Here is a 23231-nt window from a genome sequence, read left to right on the forward strand (position 1 = left end):
TAAGTTCTAGTCCCTGCTCTGAAGCAGGAGGTGAGTGCCAGGATCACTTGGCTGTAGAGTTAGTCTCTCCTGTTGGAGCCGTTCCAACGTGTGTGAATAACTAAATATCTGTTGAGCCAGAAAGACTCTGAATATGTCTACAGTAGAATAAAAGACTCAGTGGACTCAAGCTGCGCGGCTAGATTGCTGAGTAGATGTTTGGGCTCAGGGCATAGGTGCCAACTCTGTGGGTGCTCTGGGGCTGGAGCACCCACGGGGAAAAATTAGTGGGTGCTCTGCACTCACCGGCAGCCAAGCTCCCCTCACCCGCCGTCTCACCTCCCCTGGGCATGCCACGTCCCTGTTCCTCTGCCTACCTCCCAGTGTTTCCCGCCCAGCCACCACCAAACAGCTGTTTGGCAGCGTTAGCACACTCTGGGAGGGAGAGGGAGGAGCGGGAACATGGCACGCTCAGGGGAGGAGGCGGGGAAGAGGCAGGGCTGGGGCGGGGATTTGGGGAAGGAGTTGGAATATTGGCAGGGAGGGGTTGGAGTGGTAGCAGGGAAGGGGTGGGAAGAAGCAGGGCCTCATGGAAGGGGTGGAGTGGGAGTGGGGCTGGGGCAGAGGGAGGGGTCGAGCACCCAAAGGAAAGAGGGGAAGTCGACGCCTATGGCTCAGGGACCCTCACCCCTGATGGGGTCCCGCAGTCCAAGCCCTGCAAGCACCAATCAGCCGACCTTGGTTGCTGTGTAGATGTACCCTCTGTGGGCCAATGGTTAGGGCACTTGTGTGGTCTCTGGGACACCCAAGTCCAAGGCCTGGCTCTGATTCAGGCAGAACCAGGACTTGAATAAGAGCAGAGACACCACTCTTGGTCTCCCAGGTCCGTGCCTTTCCCCCCCAGGCTATTTGCTATTCTGGGCATCTCTTGTTTTTTTGCACGAAACATTTCCAAAGGTCTTGGTTTTGTTCCAGTGGAGCACAAAAAACAAACGTTGAAGCCTCAACATTTCTCACAAAACAGAACCCTTCTTTTCCAGCCAGCCTTTCTCTGATAGTCATATTTAGCCACCCAAGTTAAGACGGCCTGGTTCCAAACTCTGATGGGTGGCATTTGTCCTTATACAGACATGCCAGCTTTGCTACATGGGTTTATTTAATGCTGCTTGTAGGAAACAAGCTCCGTTTTTTAGTTTAAGAGCTGTCACTAATCATTCTGTACCCTCTTGCTGTGATTGCATTGCACTCAGCTCCAGTAGCTATTTTGAAAGTCTCTTTTTTGTTCTTTTATTTCCAGTGTCACAAACCAATCTGCTGTAGAGCCCTTGCTTCGTAGATTCATTATGACTCAGCCAAGCACTCTGTTGCTGTACCGGAACTTTGCCCTCCAGCTGTGCATTCATGAATTTTGCTTGCTTTTGTTTTCCTTTGCAATCTGTGCTGAGGTTTTACAGAATGCTTTCATTCACCACGTCCCTTGAACTCGGCACTTTTTTGGCCATGGTGTCCACATTTTAGGTGTTACTAACTCCCATGATTTTATCACGAGTCTTATGATATTTTTGAAGCCCCAGCTCCTGGAGTCAGTTATTTATTCATTATAAATAAAGTAAGTTTTCTAGTCCTCCTGGGTGCAGAGAAAAGCTTGAAAAGATGATCTCTTAAGGCTCAGATATCAGTAGGTGAATAAAAAGAACCCAGCATTTATTATTTTGTAAAATCGCATGATTTGCAGAGCCAATCTCATGATTTTAGGGGTCCTGACTTGTGATTTTTGAAAGCTTGGGATTGGTAATACTGTTTGTTGCAAGGAAAAGCCATTTGTTCACTCTTGTGCTCTTCCTTAATAACTTGTTGTGTATTTTTAATTGAATGCACTTCATCACTTTTACTTTCGTTAACACTTTCATGTGGGAAACCGTTTTCATGGGCTCTCCAAATAGCCTGCTGTTCTCTGCAAAGTCTCCCAGTAGCCACCATTTTGACCTGGTAATCATTTACACTAAAGATGATCCGATCTCTAGTCCATTTTTTAACTGTTCAAATTCCACATGACTTTGCTTCATTATGTAATAGTTCTGTAGCATAATGTTCAAGCATCTTACCTGGCTTGTTGGGAAGAAGCAGTGACATTCCTGCGTGGGTCACAATATTTAAAATTGTGAATAATTTATCTAGCTGCGAATAATGCATCCCCTGGGCTGCTTCTGCTGCAACATATTGCAGTTTGCCAGTGTCTCTGGGTCCGCCCTGCGTTGTAATATGGAGAATTTCACAATTCTCTGAGTTCTCTTCAGCACCATTTCCTTCCAGGAAAATTTAGACACTCTACTGTCATCTCTCAGTTCTATCCTCGGTTCCCTTCTAGAGGAAGGGATTCGTGTGGTTTCGTTTACTCTATTTTGGGACTGAGTTTCCTTTTGACATGTTGTAATAAAAAGATGACACACAGAAATGCTGGGAAGAGACTCATTTTTATTTCTTGGCCTCAGTCACCTGACATAGTTACGTTGAGGGAAGATGGTCTGGTGGTTTGGCCATTAGCCAGGGACTTTAGAGACATAGGTTCCATTTCTGACCCTGCCGCTGACTTCCTGTGTGACCTTGGGCCAGTCCCTTAATGCTTGTGTTTTGCTGTTTCTCAGGTGTAAAATGGGAAGGAAAGCACTACCCTGCAGTGGTCTTGTGAGGATAAATTCATTAGAATGGCTGAGAGGTGCTCAGATACCTCAGATATGGTAATGGGGCAGGTTAGATGTGACCATTTTAGGGGTCCTGACTGGTGATAAAATGGTAATGCGGCAGGTTAGATGTGACAGGTCAGTATTCACTGGCTCCATAGGCTGGCCGCAATGTTCCACATGGTGCAACTGCATCCGTAGTAAAGGGATCTGTGAGTTTCTGGTAGTATACTTTACACTAGGATATATCGCAGTGCCTGGCAAGCCTCAGGAGTCCCATTCTCTTTGGATTAAGGACCTTATGGCCTGGAGGCTCATCTGAAACATTTACACCTGCAAACCATGGCTGGAAAGTCTGGACAGAACAGCCTTATCCAGAGATTTCCAGCACCTCCTGCTTCTGAATGGACTTGCAATACCACAAATGCAGTATGAACGGTGACGTTTCTACCGCTGTTGGAACCACGCTGGGCAGAGACATGCCAATCTGAACAATAATGAGGTTTGGTTTGTGTGGGCAATGGCTTTAGGCAGCTGTTGTTTTGGCTAAACCTCTCCCTAGTAGTTAGGCTCATCGGAGGGCTCTTCTGGGAAAAGGCATTAGCAAAAAAAATTGTGATAGATATTGATCTTTGACACGTTCAGTGCCTACAAGACACAAGCCTATATTAATTTTGTTGTGGGTGAGGACAACCTCGGTGATATGCCCTCCTTTGGATTGTCCAGTGTCTCTTCTCTGCAGCTGCCCTCTAGACCAGGGGTTCTCAACCTTTTTCTTTCTGAGGACCCTCTCAATATGCTATTAAAAACTCCAGGGCCCAACGGTGGGGAAGAGACTCAGGGCTCCGTCCAGGGGTGGGACCCTTGGGCATAGGCATAGTTTGACTTCTGTTTGCGGGGGCAAGGGCCAGCAGGGCTCGGGCCAGCTCCACACAGCAGGTCCAGGTAGGGACCTCCACCTCCACCCCACCTCACCTCAGCAGGCCACCCACCTGTCTGGGTTTGTGTGCCAATGGCTGATCCCCAAGGGCTCTGCCGGCCCTGGAGCCGGGTCCCCGCCTGGGTAGCTGACGGGCTTTGTGAGCAGTCAAAGAGGGCTGGGAGCTGAGGAGCAGCTGCAACCCCAGGCACCAGCAGCAGACAGGGGAATGCCCCGGCTGCTCACTCCATGACAACACTAGTCAGAGAACCAGCTGCTTCTCACTGCCTGGCTCTGGCTTCCCACCTATGATCTGGCTAGAGGGGGGCTGAGGGAGAGGAGGAGGTGGGGGGGATGGAGCTTCCCCCAGGACTGCCCCACTCTGGGTAAGGCACTGCAGTTTGGGGGGGGCAACACCCTCATGTCCCCTCAACTCTGCCAATGGGCAGTGGGTGGGAGGAGGAGCGTGGGGTTTCAGGCCGGCGCCGCTCCCAGCTTCAGCCCCATGTGGGGGCACCAGGGATGGGGCTTCAGCCCCACAGGGGGCGCCAGAGATTGGCGTTTCAGTGGTGGGACCCCATGGTCCCCCTGAAAGGGCTCACGGACCCCCAGGGAGCCACGGACCACGGGTTGAGAACCACTGCTCTAGATGAAAAGGGACGGAGTCTTCATTGGGGTTTGGCCCCTTTACACTGTTGCTGGGTGTAAACACAGGAGATCTTGCCACCAACACATGCCTGCAGCATAGGGGACAAGTGGAGGATGTGGCTGGAGAAAAGGGGACTGTCCCTACTCGACAGCTGTTTTTGGCTGTCAGATTGTCCTGGCTATTGGGTCCATAAACAGCCAACCGCGGATTACAATAGTTGAGGATACTCTAATTTGTACTAAGGATTGACTCAACCCCAGGCCAGCCCGAGATTACAGAGAGACACTCCCTCCTTCCACTCCCAGGTCTTGTGCTAAGCGGACTTTGGCTGGACCTGGGAATAAAGCCTTAAACTCTTCAAGGCAGCTAGGTATTGTAGAGCAGAAATAGGATTTGTGCGGTCCTGCCACTCACTTGCCGGCTCCTCCTTCCACATCACACTGCTCATTTTATAATCTGCCTGATCTTCTTTTACCTTGAAGGGCTGCTGAGGCAGGTAGATTAGCCTTTCTGCAAATCGAGCATTGTTTTGTTTTTTTTAACAAGTTCTACAGTTATTTAATTATGTTGCTTACATCAAGCCCCAGGCCAAATGAAGGTCATTAAGTTATGAACAATCCTGATGCTATGTTTGCAAGCTGTCACAAGAGGGAGCTAGAGCATTAAAGACAGACCTTTGCAATACCAGTACCACATTGAACATTGGCATTTTTCTACAGGTGGATAAATAGGCTGATATTCAGATACTATTCACATTCCTGGGTCTTATTATTAGGAGATGCAGACTCACAAATATTTTTATCATTTACTATTTCCCCTCCCCATGCAATATCCCTTTCTCCAGCAGTGTCTGAGGCCTGATTCCAGCTTCACAAAGGATGTGTGAGGCTTGTTGTGTTCATTTAGATGGAATAAATGGGTCAAAGGTGTTGATATAACCCAGCGACAGTCCAACATTAAACAGTGTTAAACAAGGGTTAGGGTTTGGTATAGAGACCTGAGCCTGTTTAGTACCATGGCAAACCCACCATTAAAAATTCATGTAACCTTTTATTAAAGATACAGAAAAGAAGGAAAAACAGTTAAAGCATTTGAAATGTAAAATATTAAATAGAGTTTACATTTTAACAGCATCCCTTGTTTCCTTTTCCTTTAGCTGGAGAGAGAGTTTTAGAAGGAAAATTCCCCTTGTATGAAGTCTCAAAGATGGCAATAACTGTCCTTTTGGGTACAGAGAAGAAGTTAGCTGACATAGGCTGGAGCTGTTGTAATTTGCCGCTGCTGCTGCTGTTAAAGTCTAATCCTGTTTCATCTCAAGTGATGATTGGGATTCCGCTGGAGCTGATAGGGGTGGTGATGTCATCTGGATCCCGTTCTGTGGCCGAGTCTGGTCAGGAGATTAGCACCAATGTCCCTAGGGACGGTGGAGGTGGCAGCCATGATGGTGAAGCTTCCTCCAGTAGCCTCCCTCTCTTCTTCACTGCTACACCCCGCCCCCAAAGTCTCTTTCCTTAAGCACCCACAAAGAGAATGGTGGGTAGAATAGGCCATCCCCTCATTATTTTGTCCACAATATATTCCTAGACTAATTCAGTCTTTCTGTCTCCTTTCAAATCTTTTCCCATCCACATTAGTTATGGGTTTTTGTGACATCTTATGAACTTCCAGATGCTTTTTACAGTTGAGCTCACAATTAGAGTAATTTGTAGGCCCAATTATCACAACAAACTTTGATAGTGAATGGGGACGAAGAGTAGAGCTGGGTGAATAATGGGTTTTCTGGTTCATTGGCAATTTTGAAAAGTTAAAAAAAAAATTATTTCAGGTCAGACCAAAAATGAAAATGTTGGCACATAGAAGTCTACAACATTTTCATTTTGAATCAAATAAAACATTTCATTTCATGAAATTTTGTTTCAATTTTGACTATTTTTAATGTTTTTCTCATTTTTTAAAAACACTGAATTAAAGGAAATTTTTACATGAAAAGCCATTTCAAACTGAAAAAGAGATAGGTAATAATTGGAGATATACCAATCTCTTAGAACTGTAAGGGACCTTGAAAGGTCATTGAGTCCAGCCCCCTGCCTTCACTAGTAGGACCAATTTTTGCCCCAGATCCCTAAATGGCCTCCTTAAGCATTGAACTCACAACCTTGGGTTTAGCAGGCCAATGCTTAAACCACTGAGCTATCCCTCCTCCCATGATTAAGGGGGAATAGGATAGTGATCTATAAAATCTTGAATGGTACAGAGGAAGTGAATAAGGAAGTGTTATTCACATCTTCACATAATGCAAGAACTAGGGGTCACCAGATGAAATAAATAGGCAGCAGGTTTAAACAAACAAAAGGAGGTATTTCTTCACACAATGTACAGTTAACCTTTGGAACTCATTGCCAGGGGATGATGTGAAGGCCAAAAGTATAAGTGGGTTCAAAAAAGAAATAGATAAGTTCATGGAGGATAGGTCCATCAATGGCTATTAGCCAAGATGGTCAGAGATGCATCCCCATGCTCTGGGCGTCCCTAAGCCTCTGACTGCCAGAAGTTGGGACTGGACAACAGGGGATGGGTCACTTGATAAATTGCCCTGTTCTGCTCTTTCTGTCTGATGCATGTGGCATTGGCCAGTGTCAGAAGACAGGTACTGTATCTATTGGGTTTCCGGGAAATGGGGCGGGCAAGCCCGCCCCATGCTAACGGATTCCCCCCAGCCTAAGTGGAGGTTCCACAGGGCCTCAGAAACCCACTAATTGCAGGGGACAACTAATAAAAGAACAGGGACAGGAGTGCGGTCAAAGGGTCATAAGAAGGGAGCCTGACGGGGACACTGAGCAGAGAACCCGGGACAGCGCCCACTGTTCCTTGAAGGTGTCATTAAAGGTAATAATTGGAGATATACCAATCTCCTAGAACTGGAAGGGACCTTGAAAGGTCATTGAGTCCAGCCCCCTGCCTTCACTAGCAGGACCAATTTTTGCCCCAGATCTCTAAGTGGCCTTCTCAAGGATTGAACTCAGAACTCTGGGTTTAGCAGGACAATGCTCAAACCACTGAGCTATCCCTCCCCCCCAGGTAGGTACTATAGCAGGGTGGACTCCTGCTCCTGGGTGGAAGGGGTTTAAAAGCGGCTTGTCAGGGCTTGAGAGCTGCTGCTCTCAAAGCTGGGCTGATTGGGGAAGTAGCCGCAGCTGGGCCACACCCCAATCAGGCCACAGCTGGCCCTTATAAAAGGCTGTGAGCCAGGAGCACAGTCAGTCTCTCTCTGTTTCTAGAAGTAGATGGGCCTGGCTGCAGAGAACTGAGACAAGGTACCTAGGGTGAAGCAGGGCTGGGGAAGCTCTAGCCTAGAAAACCCCAGGCTGTGGCCTAGCACAGGGCAAAAGGTACTAGGGGCTGCAAGGGATAACCCAGGGGTAGGCAAAGGCAGCAGGTCCAAACCCCTTTGCCTATGATGAACAGGCTGATACTGCAGTCTGCCCCAGGGTGTGGGGCTAGACACTGACTGGCAGTAGCCAACACTGAGGCAAAGTGGGGATAGTGGGGTGGGGGTTCCCCTGGGAGGGGGAGACCCAGTTGAGGGGCACCGGGGTCCTGGGAGGGGACATGGGGGCCAGTAGTAAACAGGTGGATCACCAGCCTGCAGAGGGCGTGCCAGTGCTGAAACAGAACTATTTCCCCAGAGTCACCAGCAGGAGGCGCTGCAGGGGTGAGTCTGCCCGTTTACAGGTACCATTAGCCATTCTGGGTCAGACCATTCTTAGGTTTTTATGGAAAATATGTGCCAGCTTAGACCCAGTCTGCCACTCCCATCATAGTGTTTTAGGAGTCCCACATGTGCAGCACAGAGGGCCTTACACAAGCCAAGCCAATATGTGAATTCCACTCTGAGGGACTGTCTTTACACAGGTTTTAGCTCACATAGATCCAATATGATTGTATGCAGAGGTAAGGATAATTCTGGAGGCACGTTACATGCAATGCAATGTATATTCCACTAACAGATGTATGAGCATACATTGCGCATACGGGCATTTTGATGTGTGATGCTTTACAGCCAAAATTAACGATCCTGTGATCCTGCCTGCAATTAAGCATGTACTTTGCCTACCTATTACATGTCGTGCTGCTGTGCGTGTTTCCCTCTTCCTTATCCATGGCTTATATCACTTGTGAAATGACAGGAAGGATGAACTGATGTTCTGAGTGATATTTGTGATGTATCCAGTAGTTTTCTCTTCAGACACTTTCCTGGTTGGCATTAAGCTCCACCATCACTGAGTTTAAGTACCACGCCTTCCCAGCACACACCAAGATCTCCCTCCAAGTGTGCTTCTTTGGGATCTGCTGGAAGAACAGGTATGCGCAGCTTCCATTCAGTCTTCATCTGGGGGTGAAATAAGTCCAGGCGAAGGTGTTGGAAACAGGTTTTGAGGTATATAGTTCTTGCCTCCAGGAACGTCTGAAAAATGCCCTAAAGTCATTTCCACCTGCTGGCAGATGGATGGTCTATGTGAAATCCACTGTGGGGATGGAAGTCCAGTTCCTAGTGGGGACAGATCTACCTTTAAAAAACACAATAATCTTCTCAAATGGCACTATTTACAATTCTGGTTGGCAGTGTCAGCAGAGAGACCGGGGTGTGCATGCACTGTGGAGACTGAAGTTCTCTCTGCCCTCTAGACAGAGTCCCCCATACCAAGCTAGAGCTGAGACAGAATGTCTGGTGCTGCTCCTCTAACGCATTCTCTGGATAAATAGTGGACATCTGTCTCCAGTACTGTTAAGCTGGAGGTGGCACCTTTCATCAGTCCTCCTGAAACAATGGGAAGTGGTATCGCTGCCCAGAAAAATGTGGGGTGGTTTAACTGCACCAGTTGGATCACTCTTGAAGGCCCTTTGGATGTTGCTGGGCCTGGCCATCCTCCTGTCTTGTGCAATCTGTTTTTCATATGGTCTCCATATGAAGCCACACGAAACACACAGAAGGTACCAAAGTGCAGCATATCGTGCAGGGATAGCACAGCAAAACGACATCCATGCACAGCAAATCAGAAAAACATTGCCCAACTTCAGTGATGTTATTACTTTGTTTAGCAGTGAGGGGTTGACTTAAGATGAAGCCTGCAGTTCTGGTCTCCAAACAGGGAACTATTGGAGCTCTGCTTGTGTTTCTAAAATATATATATCTTGCATTCTTCCATCCGCTCTTACTGTCAGTCAAGCAATGTTCTTGATATTGTGACCAGTCCAATGAAAATCCAGCCTAGGCCTTTCGGTCTTAACTCATGCCGTTATGGGAAAATAGATGCAAAATAATGATTTAAATACCTACTTTTCAGAATTAGCTTAACTCCTTTTCATCCTGGATTCCAAAGGCCTTTGAGTCAGATATTAATAGCTGAATCTCCATTTGGTGTCAGGTTTCCATCCACAGCAAATGTTTCCGTTTGAGCCTTGAGAACCAGGGAAAGGGATTTCCACTTCAAACTCTTCAAAAATTCAGAATGAATTGGCTCTGTTAACTTTAACCATGTTCTGCCTTTAACAGTTAAACACTGAAGTTCTTCTCTTGGAGTCCTGGGGCATGGGTTTAAGGATGGATAAAGAAGTTTGGAAACAAGAGCTAGCTTCATAATTCATTGTGATGTATTTCCTCTCTTACCAACCCACAGCAAGCCTTTATATCTTGATGAAATCCCTCTCTGGAGCTCATCAGGTGTGGCCACTTCTAATGAGCCAGCTGCCTGGGAAGGGAGTCCCCACATTCTGGAGCTCCTCTCTCTAAAGGGAATAAACCATAGAACATTCTAGACATGAGCATTTAAACTAGCGTGATAGCCACCACGTTAGGTGATACACTGGGGATTTCCAGAGCTAAATGCAGGAGTTGCTACATCTTGAGCTAAAGATCGTTAGCTGGGGCTGGAACAGATTCTAAATCTCTGTGGATCATGCACAAAAGGGGGCCTGTAACACACCCCTATCAGTGGGTTACACAAGCGGAGGCATTGCCGTGCCTGAGAACTTACTAAAAAGCATTACTAATGATAAGTGGAGAGAACTGAGAGGGAAGGACAGATTGACTTGGGGTGCAAAAGTGGAAGCAGAGTTAGGATGCAGGTTGCATTAGCAAGGGGGTAGTGGAGCAAAAAGAACTCAAAATTTCAATCACATTTAAACATCTCAAGGGCTTGTTCTGGACTAAACCTCCCAACTCTTTACGGTCCAGTCATCACAGTAAGTGAGAGATGTGCCCATCTACCAAGGAACATGAATTCATCCAGCCAATCTGTTCCTTCCCTTCTTTAAGGGCCAGATTGCCACACCCATATTCATGTTGGGTAGCACCTCACTCTGCTGGTGGTCTCATTGACTTCAGTGGGGTTTCTCAAGGGGTAAGACACTTTTTCATAATGAGTAGTGAATCACAGTCTTTCCCTAAGTACAGAAGAAATTTGCTGGTGCACAAGTTAGGAGATTGAAAGCAAATACATCCGAGAACCGTTTGAGAGTTGTGATCCATTGTTCCCTTTCCTCGATTCCTTAAGCTATGGAAGACAGTGAGATTGTTAGAACCAATAATAACGGAGAAAGGAAGATGTACAATGGAAAGAGCACAATAAACCAGAGACCAGTGGGAAGTGGCAAAAGGAGAATCTGCAAAACACTTGGATATCTAACAGGAGAAATGAAAGCATGTGGAGACTGGCTGAAAGGTAAAGCCTTTGATTATCTGAAAAGCACCATGGGTAATACATAACAACTAGCTCATTACACCAACAGCAATGTTAACTTTTTCTGGGTGCATATATTGGGCATTAATCCATCTAACTCCCTGATTTGTGTACTTGGAGGCATGTTCAGAGTTTGGGGTGTACATTTTTTTTTTTTGACTAAGCATTTCATTTTCAGAAAGGAAGATCTTGCCGTTACCGTGACTGCCCACATAAATCGGGCATTTGCACATGCAAAAGGCCATTTAGACACCTAAACAACCATTTGTTATTACTATTATTTGTATTATAAGAAGGACTCGTCAGGATTAGGGAACTAATTTAGATTGTAAGCTCTTTGGAACAGGGACTTTCTTTTCCTGTTAACAAGTGGCTACAGCACCTAGAACAATGGGGCCCTGATTCCGAACTGGGAGCTGCTAGGTGCTACTGCAATACCAGTTATTAATAAACAATAATAATTGTGATGAGTGCTGTGCAAATGTAACACCGACAGACCCTGGTTGCCGGTGGCCTAGATCGAACTGGGGACCTCTGGAGCTTAGTGCATGAGTCTCTACAGCATGAGCTAAAAGTTAACTGGCTGTTAAGCAGACTCATTCTCTCTCTTTCTGTGGTCTCAGTGCCACTAGCTGGGCCAGAACACCACACCCAGAAGGTGTGTGGGTTACACATACATAAAATAAAAAGCAGTCCCTGTCTCAAGTAGCTTACCATCCATATAGGAACAAAATACAACCACTGGGTATAGAATACCATGGAGGACAGAAGTAGATGTCAAGGGTAGTATTAATAGGAATATGAAGTTGCATATAGTAGATGCATGAACAACTTGGAGGCTTTGTGGCATGTTTTCAATGGTTTGGTTTTAGATAAAAGGATAAGATAAATTAACTAATCTCCCCTCTCTGAACAATAGTCACTGCAATTGCATAAGCAATGAGTTGGCATTTTCTGTGAGCTCCTTGCACGCTTGTGCAGAGCAGTGTAAATATTGTTGTGTTTAGCCCTCGGGCTTCTTTTTCTGAAAATGTGGAACTAAAGGATTGTGTGGGCCAACATGCAGTTGGACAGAAGTGTCAGCAATAAAGATTTAGTTCAGTACTGCTTGTGCTGATGTACATAATATGCCTTGCCATGAAGGGGCACATTTTCAATAATATTTAGGCACCTAATGACATGTTATGGGATAGTGGGGTTTTCAGCAGTATCTAGGTGCCTAACTTCCATTGATTTCAATGGGAGGTAGATGCTTAGACACTCCTGGAAACTCCTGCTAGACATCTGTTCTTTAGGTACCTAAATACCTTTAACAATCTGTCTTGTGTCCTATGAAACCTGTGCCTCAGCATCCTGTGTCTGCATTTTTTCTTTGGTAAAAGGATTGTGCCTTACTAACGTTTCCTCATCCATCTACACACTGTTTTCAGCCTTGCCTAAAACCCATTCGGCAACAGAGTTAGACACAGAAGTGGTTTAGTTTTCTCATTAAATGTATAGTGGAATCCTTATGCTGGCTGCCCTGCAAGAAAGACTAGTTGTGACTTTCATAAACTCTTCTTTAGTAATCTGGCCAAGTGCTTGATAGCAGTGAACTCTACTGCAATACATCTCCGTTAGCTTTTCATGTGCCAGATGCAAAATATGTCCAGGCACCAATAAATCAGAGATGAGTTTTACAGTCTTGTTGATACATTGCTGGCAACAGAATGGAGGCAGACCCTGCAAAGCTAAGTGTGTTTCAAGAAAGCCATGCTGGAATGATGTCTTAGTCCCAGAATTTTTATTTGATCTCCTTCAGATAAACCTCTAGTTGTTCAGTTTATTGACTGGGTCCTGCGGGGAATATCCCAGGTGATGTTTGTCAACAACCCACTCAGTGGGTTACTTATTCTAGCCGGACTGTTGATCCAGAATCCTTGGTGGACGCTCACAGGCTGTTCAGGAACAGTTGTCTCGACGTTAACGGCACTTCTTCTGAGCCAGGACAGGTAGGTTTGGCCTTTGCATTTGGAATTTTTAAATAAATTGGCAACTGAACTTTAAAATATTGTGCTACCCATTAGTGGTGTCTAAGGCCCGTGTTTGAGCAAATCCGTTCTTTGGTGATGCTGAACAGTGAGTTCAAGCTTTTGCTCGCATTACATAAACCATGGTTATTGCGCTGAATGGCCTATAATCTCTAATCCAGGAGAGGTACAGTCTAGTACACTAAAAGCACTATAGACACCTCAGGTTCTAATCCCGGCTCTGGCACTGTCTTGCTACGTGGCAAGTCACTTACCCTTTGCATCTCCATTCCCTTGTCTGGTAAATGGAGATAATAACAAACATCATGGTAGGGCTGTGAGGTTAAGTATATAAAAGCAGTTTGAGAGCCAGTGGATGGACGTGTTATTTGAGCTGTTACGGGCATTTTACCTTGGAGATCCAATGCTACCCTCCGCTATTGTACCTGAGCACCTCACAGTGTTTAATGTATTTATCCTCACAACACCTGGCTGAGGTAGGGCAGAGCCATTATGTCCATTTTTACAGAAAGGGAACTGAGAGATACTAAGTGACTTGCCTGAGCTCACACAGGAAGTCTGGGGTAAAAAGTCTGGGTGTCTCCAGTCTCGGGCCAGCACCTGCGCAACTGGACCTGCCTTCCTCTCCACAGGTTTGGTTGCAGTTACATGAGGGAAGGCTTGTGGCCCAAAGGTTCAGGTAAAATAATCAATGAGGAACATGACTTGTTTTGGGCCTCAAGTAGTTTAGTGAGCAAGGAGGGGTAGCTTTCTGGCTATGTGCAATCTAGAACAGATTTCTTTTACAATGCAGTGTCTGTGGGGTATTAGAAATGTGCTGGGTACCCCACGAACTTTCAGCTGCCCTCTAAACATGGGGTACCAAGCAACACCATTGCTATCGCATCAATTGTGCTAACCCCAGTTACTTGTGTGAGTGGTCACATTGTTCACCAGCTCAGTATTGTCACTTTGCTAGATGTAGGACTTCTGGAAATTGCATTTCAGTACGAGAGAGAGTGATTCACTGGGATGCAGCTCTAATGCATGCAGGGCCTTCAGGGCCAATTGCTTTCTAGTAACCGTTTCAAGTCAATTGTCTTTCTCCCACAGATCGGCCATAGCAGCAGGACTGTTTGGCTACAATGGAGTCCTGGTGGGACTGCTTGTGGCGGTGTTCTCTGATAAAGGAGACTATTATTGGTGGCTTCTCCTGCCAGTTGTTGTTACATCCATGGCTTGGTAAGTGATACTGGCTTTATTTTCTGTAGACCAGGTTAAGCATTTCTAGTTCTTCTTTTCCTATATGGCTCTCAGTGAACACTTACTGATACTAACAGGAGTTTTGCAAACACTTCAAGCACTTAGTTTCAGTTTCTTTCTGTTAAATCCCACCCTATAGTTTCAGTTCTGATATTGACCACTTTCTGTCCTAAACTGTGGTGCCATTTTGCTGTGGGATGTTAAACAGCTTCTGTATTGCACCTCAGAGGCGGATGCACTTTTTTGTTTGTTTGTTTTTTAGGAGTTATTCCTGTATGTGCATAGCTTGTGGTGAGCTTTGGCATCCTTTGGCATGAAATGTAAATGGTTTTTAGTGAACCTATACAATTGATTATAGCGAATGGGCAAAATGCTTCCCCAGCTTACAACCTGTGCAAATACATGAGGTCAGTGGACCAAATTCACTGTTGATATAATCATGCCCACCAGTAAAACTGTGCTCACTTGCATCACTAAATTTGATCCAGTGGATTTTCACAGGACTGAATTTGATCCTGCCTTTCTTAGGTCTTTAACTAATATGCCACAATATTAACCCATGTAAGTACACTTGATTCCAAGCAATGTATTCTTCAAAATTAAATTTAGCTTTTAATTGTGGTTTTTAATGTTACAGAATCAATTTTAATATAAATGTTTTAATCAAAATTAATTCAAGATTTGCATTTTAATGGCTTGTCTTAATAAGACGTAAATCTGTGTTGCCTTGTGCTCCTCTTACAATGCAAGATTATTCCATATTTTATTTCTAAAGACTTCATAAATGAAGGTCTCATTGTACCAATCTCTTGAAACCCAGAACACTTTGCAGAATGTTGTAGCGTTTCTTAAATGCAGCCACCGGGGGCTTTTCTTGTGGCCACACAACCTTCGGGGCAGTGATTGGCAGGGAGGGTACAAAGCAGCACCCCGTCCCCTGGGCCACCAGGAGGAGTTGGGCCCTGCCGGTCTGAGTGGGTGGGGCTCAGATGTCCAGCTTCGGCCCTGGGTTGGCAGGCAGAAGTCTCTGGCTGCGCGGCGGTGGGCTCCAGCCACGGGCTCTGACCGTGGGGCCTCGGGCTCTAGGCTTTGCCTGAACAGCGGCAGGCTCCATTCCCCAGTCTCAGGGCTCCATCCATGGGCTGACCACCCCCCTTATCGCCCCTGGCCCCCACTGTCTCGCCTGGGCGGACCACTCCCCTCATCACCCCTGCTGCCTTCCTACCCACCTCCCCATCCAAGGGTTAAGAGCGGGAAGAGGTGGGGCAGAGACAGGGGCTTGGGGGAAGTAGGCAGGTGGGGGCGGGGTCTGGGGCTGAGCGGGGGGGTTGAGCACATCTGGAGGAAGCCAGCACCTTTGCCACTGGAGCTGTTTACTGTTTCAGTGACCCACCTTAATCTTCCCCCACTGTGTTTAGTTTCTGGAGGAGCCATGGTAAACTTCCCCCCGCCCCATAGAGTAGAATACAGTCACACAGAACAGAAGCCATTCTTAAATGTAATACAAAGGTCCCCAAAGCTACTGGGTTGCTATATCTGCCACAAAGCTATTTGAAAGATTTTAAAATTTGACATTTCAGCGACATTTTTGTCGAAATTTCAAAGTTCAGTTTACAAAAGAGCAACGCTTTTTGTGAAAATGCGATCCTACTTTTCAATCAGCTATAGAGCTATGGAGAAACATTAGAAATGTTGCATTTCAACAAAGAAAATGGAACAAACTTTTCACGAAAGCGCTGACCTCTTTTTTTTTTTTTTTACTAGTTCTAGCAAAGGAGTCTTCTGAACATTGCTCTGGTAACTGAAATCCTCTTAAGAGAAACAGCTTGATCTGAGATTGAATAGGGATTATAGTACAATGCATCTTTTCTATTGATCATAGCCACAGAAGGGGACATGGGATATTGCATTAGACATGCCAAATGTGTTTGGTTAAAATCAGCAACCAACTGAAAATCCCTGTAACACCCAAACTCACCTGTTAACTATTTTTTTTTAAATATGGGCTACATTGAGTTCTCTGCTAACTTCAATCGATTTGCACAGTTGTAACTAAGAGCAGAAGCTGACTGTGCTCGGTCCTCAGCTGGTATAAATTGGCATAGCTCTGAAGCCAATAGAGAAACACTAATTTCCACCAGTGGAGGATCTGACTGGCCTAGATTTTCCATGTTCTTTTAGATTTATTGATTCCAGTCAAGACTGGGAGATGAATTATCAATATGCCACAAGAAAGACTGTTTGTATGATATATTCATCTAGACTGAAAACCAGGTGGTCTGGAAATCTCCCAAGAAATCCTGTTCTTGTGAGATCTGTTGCCCAATTTCCTGCCCAAGAGGTTTGGACAAGATTATATTAAGCATCCAAACTTTTGGGTGCTTCTTAGTGATGGATCTCCTAATATTTTGTGGCTCACTCACCACAGCTTTACATGCCAGGAATAAACCTAATTTATTAATCTCTTTTATAAGAAGGAAACTTGTACTTTACTTTAACAATTAATGCGGCCTGGTTGAAGTGGTGCTGAGCAACATCAGTTCTCATTGGTTACAGTTGCTCATCTGGGGATCATGCCTAAAGATGGTGCTAGGTCACATTTTGTGAGTGCTTATCTCATGTAGGTTAAAATGATGTGAGAGATTCACTGTTTGGAGTCTCCTAAGGAGATTGGAGTTTTCTGAGTTTCACTGGGACTTTGGACTGAAATGGTGGGGATATTTTTCACCATTCCAGCTGAGATGAACAAGTTGAAACTTTCTTTTTATTCTTCTCTTTTCAGCCCACTTCTTTCCAGTGCTTTAGGCGCAGTCTTCAGGAAATGGGACCTTCCTGTTCTCACCCTGCCTTTCAACATTGCGGTGTCTCTTTACTTGTCTGCCACTGGACATTACAACCTCTTCTTCCCCACCACTCTCATTCAGCCTGTAACATCAGTGCCCAACATCACCTGGTCTGAAATCAAAGTGCCGCTGGTAAGGTCCACTAAAGAAAGGAGAAATAGTCCACACCCTTGCAAAAGATAAATACAAGGGCTCTCACCTCTAGGTAACAGGCTCAAATACAGCACAGGTTAATAGCATCTGAACTTCCTGAGCATAGAGTCATAGAATATTAGGGTTGGAAGGGACCTTAGGAGGTCATCTAGTCTAGCCCCCTGCTCAAAGCAGGACCAATCTCCAACTAAATCATCCCAGCCAGGGCTTTATCAAGCCTGACCTTAAAAACCTCTAAGGAAGGAGATTCCACCACTTCCCTAGGTAACCCATTCCAATGCTTCACCACCTACCTAGTGAAAAAGTTTTTCCTAATGTCCAACAACTCATAAAATGAATCGGTCATCTCTGCCCAGTTCTTAACCAGAGGAGTAGCCACTTCACAAAAAAAACTCCACCAAAATGGCATGATGCCCATTATTGATGGTTTTGGTGGAAAGACTAAGGATTCAAACTGACCATGGACTTTGACCTACTCCCTCTACTTAGAGGTGGGCCTCACATGACCAGATCTAAGGCAAGTTGGGGGGACAGCTTGGGGAAAACTTGCACTTCAACTGTGCTTGTCCTGTGGTTGAATAGACACTGTCAGTCAGACACCTTTCACCAGCAGCTGACCACTATATTTGGGGTCGGGAAGGAATTTCCCCCTGAGTCAGTTTGGCAGAGACTCTGGGAGGTTTTATCCCTTCCTCTGCAGTCTGGGGCATGGGTCACTTGCAGGTTTAACCTAGAGTAAATGGTGGATTCTCTGTAACTTTTAATCTTTAAACCATGATTTGAGGACTTCAGTAACTTAGCCAGAGGTTATGGGTCTGTTACAGGAGTGGGTGGGCAAGTTTCTGTGGCCTAGGAGGTCAGACTAGATGCTCATTTAAATCACCCAGGCCCCTAGGCAGTAGCTGCCTTTCTCCCCTCCGCATTGGCAGGCATGTATCCTTCATTTCTTGCATGTGTCTGCTTTAGTGTTCGGAGTCACGGGTAAGAATGCTCCCTGGCGTTCTCTTTTTCCAGGATTCCAGAAGATATTAGGGGGACCTAGTAAAGCTATGCTGACTCAGTAGATGCATGATGAAACTCTGGGTATTTTTTCAAATAATTTTTTTCAAATTTGCCGGTTTTATTTAATTAAAAGTCTGAGGAATTATTACAGTATCTAACACCATCCTCCAAATTCTAGAAGGACACTGAACATATATACCTGGGAGGAAACCCACATTCTGCAGAAGGAGCTATGATATTCTGGGGTGCAATCCAGACCAGCGAGAGGCTGTGTCCCCCCTGCCTTGCAAACTCAGGTGCCTCACAATGTTTTACTGCTCTAGCTCCCAGCTGAGCCCCTCACAAACAGCCTGCCAGCATGTGGGTCACAGCCTGAGTGTCTGTGTATTGCTGCAGCCTGCCGGCCACACATCAGTCATGCTCTGGCTTTCACCAGCCTTGGTTACCACTTGCAGTTACCCAACACACTCTCAGTCCTGGATTTCCCCCCAAACATGTATTCTATACTGTCTAGCCATCTCCTGGACAGTCCAGGACATATTACCTCTGTAGCCCCTCTAAGGGGATCAATATACAACAGTCTGCTACCATAAATGAAGTTACCCAAACAATTCACCACACTGGATTGGTTTTAACTGAAGAATAAAACAAGTTTATTTAACTACAAGGAGATGGGTTTTTAAAGGAGGACAAGTATAAGGCACTAAAGTCAGAGATGGTGATGTGAAATAAAGTTCCTAGCACTAAATTTAACAAACGAGACTTGGTTCAAGTTGATGTCGCTTACCACATGTTTCCAGTAACATTGGCCAGCATCTGCTCCCAAAGTCCAGCGTCCGTGTCTTTTCTCTTCTCATCTCAAAAGGAGAGAGATGTATAGGAAGAGATAACTGGAGATGGTTTTGCCTGTCACTTTTATTGCTCAGTCACCCTTTGAGATGCATTTTCCTGAGGGTCACCCCTAGGCAAAGTTCATTCCCACTCTGAGGTTGGAGTCAAAGAGTCTGAAGGTGAAAAAGGTTCCATGCTGTTTGATAAGATGCAAATCTTTGTTCTTGCTCCCTTCCCTTGCCAAAGAATGGCCACTTGACTTGGGATTGCCTATCAACTTGGATGACACCTGACTAGTGGCATCAGCTTGTCCTTTGTCTTTGGGAAACACGTTTATCCACTTCCCCAACTTGTCTGGTAAACCCATTTCAGTCATGAATTCAGCTTATGTTCATAACTTTACATATAATGTTGCTACACACATTTCACTATATTATTGAGCAGCAAGTTATTTATTTTCAAATGATCCCTCACAAGGCATATTTTGTACAGATATTATTACAAAGCTGTGTAGGCTGTGAATACAGGGGTGCATACCGTCACAGGAGCATGGACTGAAAATTATCTGTGACAATTCTGGCTCTTCCTTAAAATGAAGGAGATTCCAGGCTGTAGGCTATCCATTGTTATGAGCTATGGGGAGACATTCTGAGGCAAGGATGACTGGTCAGTTGGTGTGGCCTACATGTTTATAGGGATACTCCTCAAGGGTGGTCCTTTTCCATGCACAAGGAGTGGGACTAGCTTGCAGAAAGGATCGTCACAGGGGAACTGTCAGAGCTGCTGATGACTAAACCATGGGGTACGTTGTCACTGGTTTTGCACAATATGTCTGCTACAGCTGGCTGGAAAATGTTTGTCAAAATATCTTTTCAACAAAAACTGCCATTTTCATCTAAATAAAAACACTTAGAGAAATGTTTTTGATTTTTGCTGAACATTCCCAGAGGAAAAAAAACTATTTAAAAATGAAGAAATTCATTTCTGAACATTCTTGTTTGGGGAAGTGTTCCAAAATTTCATTTCAAATTTTATTTCTATTATGTGTACGTTATTTCACAACATGTGACTAGTAGTAGTGCATGTTATGCACTACTGCTAATGAAATGTCATAATAGACTTTTTCAACTATTATATGATATCCTATTTTCATTTTATTTTATTTTTAAAATAACTAAGGGCAGCTGCTACTTAGTACTGACTGAAACACCTTATCCTCTTTTCTAGTGCGAAGTGTGTCCTATTTGTGTTGTAATGCCACAGTTTGACACTTTGACCCCCTGGCTTTCTAACAAATAGACACTGGGAAATTGCCATTTTGCCTTGGTTACAATAATATAATAATGTGTCCTTTTCAAACCAATGCTGCAGCTGCTACAATCCATTCCGGTCGGCGTCGGCCAGGTGTATGGCTGTGATAACCCCTGGACTGGTGGCATCTTCCTGGTTGCTTTACTCATCTCTTCTCCACTCATTTGCTTGCATGCTGCAATCGGATCAGCAGTGGGGATGCTGGCAGGTACTAACCAATGACCATGACTTACCAAGGTTATTTTTGTCATTTCTTACATTTACCAGCACCTTGACTCCAGTTATTACATAGTTCTGTCCAACACTTTGTGGCTGGATCTGGACACGGTTTTGATTTGCAGTCACATGCTTGAGCTTGGATCTGAATTTTGGGTTTTATTCAAACCCAATATGGTGAAGGCAAAACTCAGAACAAAAGAGTAGAGTTCCACAAGAGCTCTATTCATTGTGTATGGGTTTGCAAGATTCTGTGTTCTACCAAGGAGACCTGCTGTAGCTCTATGACCAGTTGTCACTAGTTACGTTATGAAACCAAAACTAATCCACGACGCCCATCTTGGAAAATGTGTACCCATCCAGCGATGGCAGTAAGTTTGCGTTGTGCTTTGGACCCATACGTGTTTTGCAGAAGACTCAGGCCATTTTGTTTCCATATTTCATCTGGTCTGGGATGGTTGCACAGGTCTAGTATTTAATCCAAGTGATTCAGTAGGTTTTCCTACAGGGGAAGGTGAGGAGAGGAATGGGTGGGAGAAGGGGAATCATAAACAAGAAAGCAAATGGAGGCATCACAGTGGGAAATGGATTAGTCCAAACAAGTGGTGATATGAGCATCCAAATTCAAGTTATCAGAGCTGATAATGTCTCAGGGTGGCCTGGTCGCCAGAGGTTGTGCTGCCCTGTTTGCTGATGGTGCTGAGGCCAGTGAGAACTCCAAGGAGCTCTTGTAAGGCCAACCCAGGAAAAGACCCTTAGTTGCTGTCCTGCTGGTGAAAGCCCGTGTAGGTGGAGACTGACTGGGTCCCAGCATGCCTGGCAGCTTGGGGCCATGGGAGATTGGCTAGGACATCCTGCTTACTTCCCCGTTGCTGCCTTGGCTACAATTGTGCCAGGACTGGTTAATTTTCTTGAGCCAGAACGCCCATTGAGCTTAGAAAGAGTTTTGCCTGAGTGAGAACTTGAGGACTGGTCCAAATTCTGGACTCTGTTACATCATCATAGATATGGAATAAGCATAGCCATTGACTTCAGCCTATTTCCTCCATACTGGCAATGGTGTGACTGAGAACACAGTTATCTTTTAGTGCAGATGTAATGGGAAAATAATCCTGTGTTGATGCCAAGGGATTTGTAAAGAATGATATCTGAGATCTAAAACTTGGCTAATGGCTAGATATCATAAACTGTGCCTTTTGCCTTACAGCGCTGACCATTGCAATGCCATTTGACAGGATCTACTTCGGCTTGGGGAGTTACAACTGTGTGCTTGCTTGCATTGCAATCGGAGGCATGTACTATGCTCTTACCTGGCAGACACACTTGCTGGCACTTGCCTGTGGTATGTATCCGATGGGATGTGGAAAGCAGAAATCCAAAGCATACAGAATAGCTGTGGGAATTCTGCAGATTTAGTGTCAGGGTTGTGGCCATGCTGGCAAAAGCGCGCACACATCCACCCATGCAACAGAGACTTTGGAGGCATAATCTGCATAATTACACCCACAGTCAGATGTTCAAGCAACTGATCTGTGAACACAAGTCCATTTCCACACTTTTTTGTTTTAGCCTGAGGAAAACAAAAGCAAGAAAGAACAAAGGTAAATTCTCCATGAGAGAGCACAGTGTGTGTCTCCTCTGTTACAAGTTGCAGCAAGTGCAAGAGCAAAATGGCAAATGTAAGCATTCAGTACATAGCAAATAAAGGTGTGTCAGTGTCATAAACTACGTATATCCAGGAGTGTCACTTGCTATGGAGCCAGTGGGCCAGTTGCCCCACGCCAACTTAATTCCCTGCTCCCCCAGGACTTTTCATAGTCTATATCAGTGTCTCTAAACCTTTCCAGACTACAGGAGTCTGATTTATCTTGCATACCTCCAAGTCACCTCACTTAAAAATGACTTGCTTACAAAGTCGGACATAAAAATACAAAAGTGTCACAGTACGCTATTCCTTAAAAAATGTCTTGCTTTCTCATTTTTACCATATAATTATAAAATAAATTAATTGGAATATAAATATTGTACTTACTTTTTCAGTGTATAGAGCAGAATAAACAAGTCATTGTATGAAATTTTAGTTGGTACTGACTTTGCTAGTGCTTTTTATGTAGCCTTTGTAAAACTAGAAAAATATCTAGATGGGCTGATGTACCCCTGGAAGATCTCTGCGTACTCCCAGGGGTACATGTACCCCTGGTTGAGAACCACTGATCTATATGATCCATTATGTCAGCCACTTTTTGCATCAACAGACTTTGCAGGGCATAATATAATTGCATATTAAGTCCTAAACACAACTTTGCCCACCCCCAGCAGAATTTTTCTGAAAGATGCCCCTGCAAATGTGCTTGTTGAGGTGAAATGCTCACTCACCATCCATGCAAATAGAGCAGATGAGGCCAAACTAGCCTTAATGTCAGAGCGACTTCATACTTCACACAGGAACAAATATAAACCACCTGCATGTGGGATTTGGACATCCGATTTAGTAGCCCTCCTGAATCAGAATTCTAATTCTAATCCTTATGCCAGCTAGCAGTAAGTAAGCAGTAACTACTTTATAGTGTAGTTGCAGAAAGTGGCTGCCTCTGCTGATTTCACTGAGCAACTTTTAACTTGTTTCATAATCTTT

General features: G+C 45.0%; 1 protein-coding gene across 4 annotated transcripts in view; it reads left to right on the plus strand.

Annotated features, from left to right (window-relative positions):
- Window positions 1–7494: 7494 nt before the first annotated feature.
- The window catches only part of LOC123373402 (urea transporter 2-like), a 43122-nt gene continuing 27385 nt past the window's right edge, over window positions 7495–23231 (plus strand). For all 4 annotated transcript variants that reach the window (XM_045022436.1, XM_045022439.1, XM_045022437.1 and 1 more), the window contains exons 1-8: window positions 7495–7542; window positions 8475–8590; window positions 10783–10950; window positions 12770–12959; window positions 14091–14219; window positions 17023–17215; window positions 20441–20588; window positions 21804–21938. In XM_045022436.1, the coding sequence (XP_044878371.1) occupies window positions 10785–10950; window positions 12770–12959; window positions 14091–14219; window positions 17023–17215; window positions 20441–20588; window positions 21804–21938 (961 nt within the window). In that variant the 5' untranslated portion in view covers window positions 7495–7542; window positions 8475–8590; window positions 10783–10784. The remainder of the gene's footprint in view (window positions 7543–8474; window positions 8591–10782; window positions 10951–12769; window positions 12960–14090; window positions 14220–17022; window positions 17216–20440; window positions 20589–21803; window positions 21939–23231) is intronic.

This window comes from Mauremys mutica, chromosome 6 (assembly GCF_020497125.1).
Source record: "Mauremys mutica isolate MM-2020 ecotype Southern chromosome 6, ASM2049712v1, whole genome shotgun sequence".
Classification (NCBI taxonomy): domain Eukaryota; kingdom Metazoa; phylum Chordata; order Testudines; family Geoemydidae; genus Mauremys; species Mauremys mutica.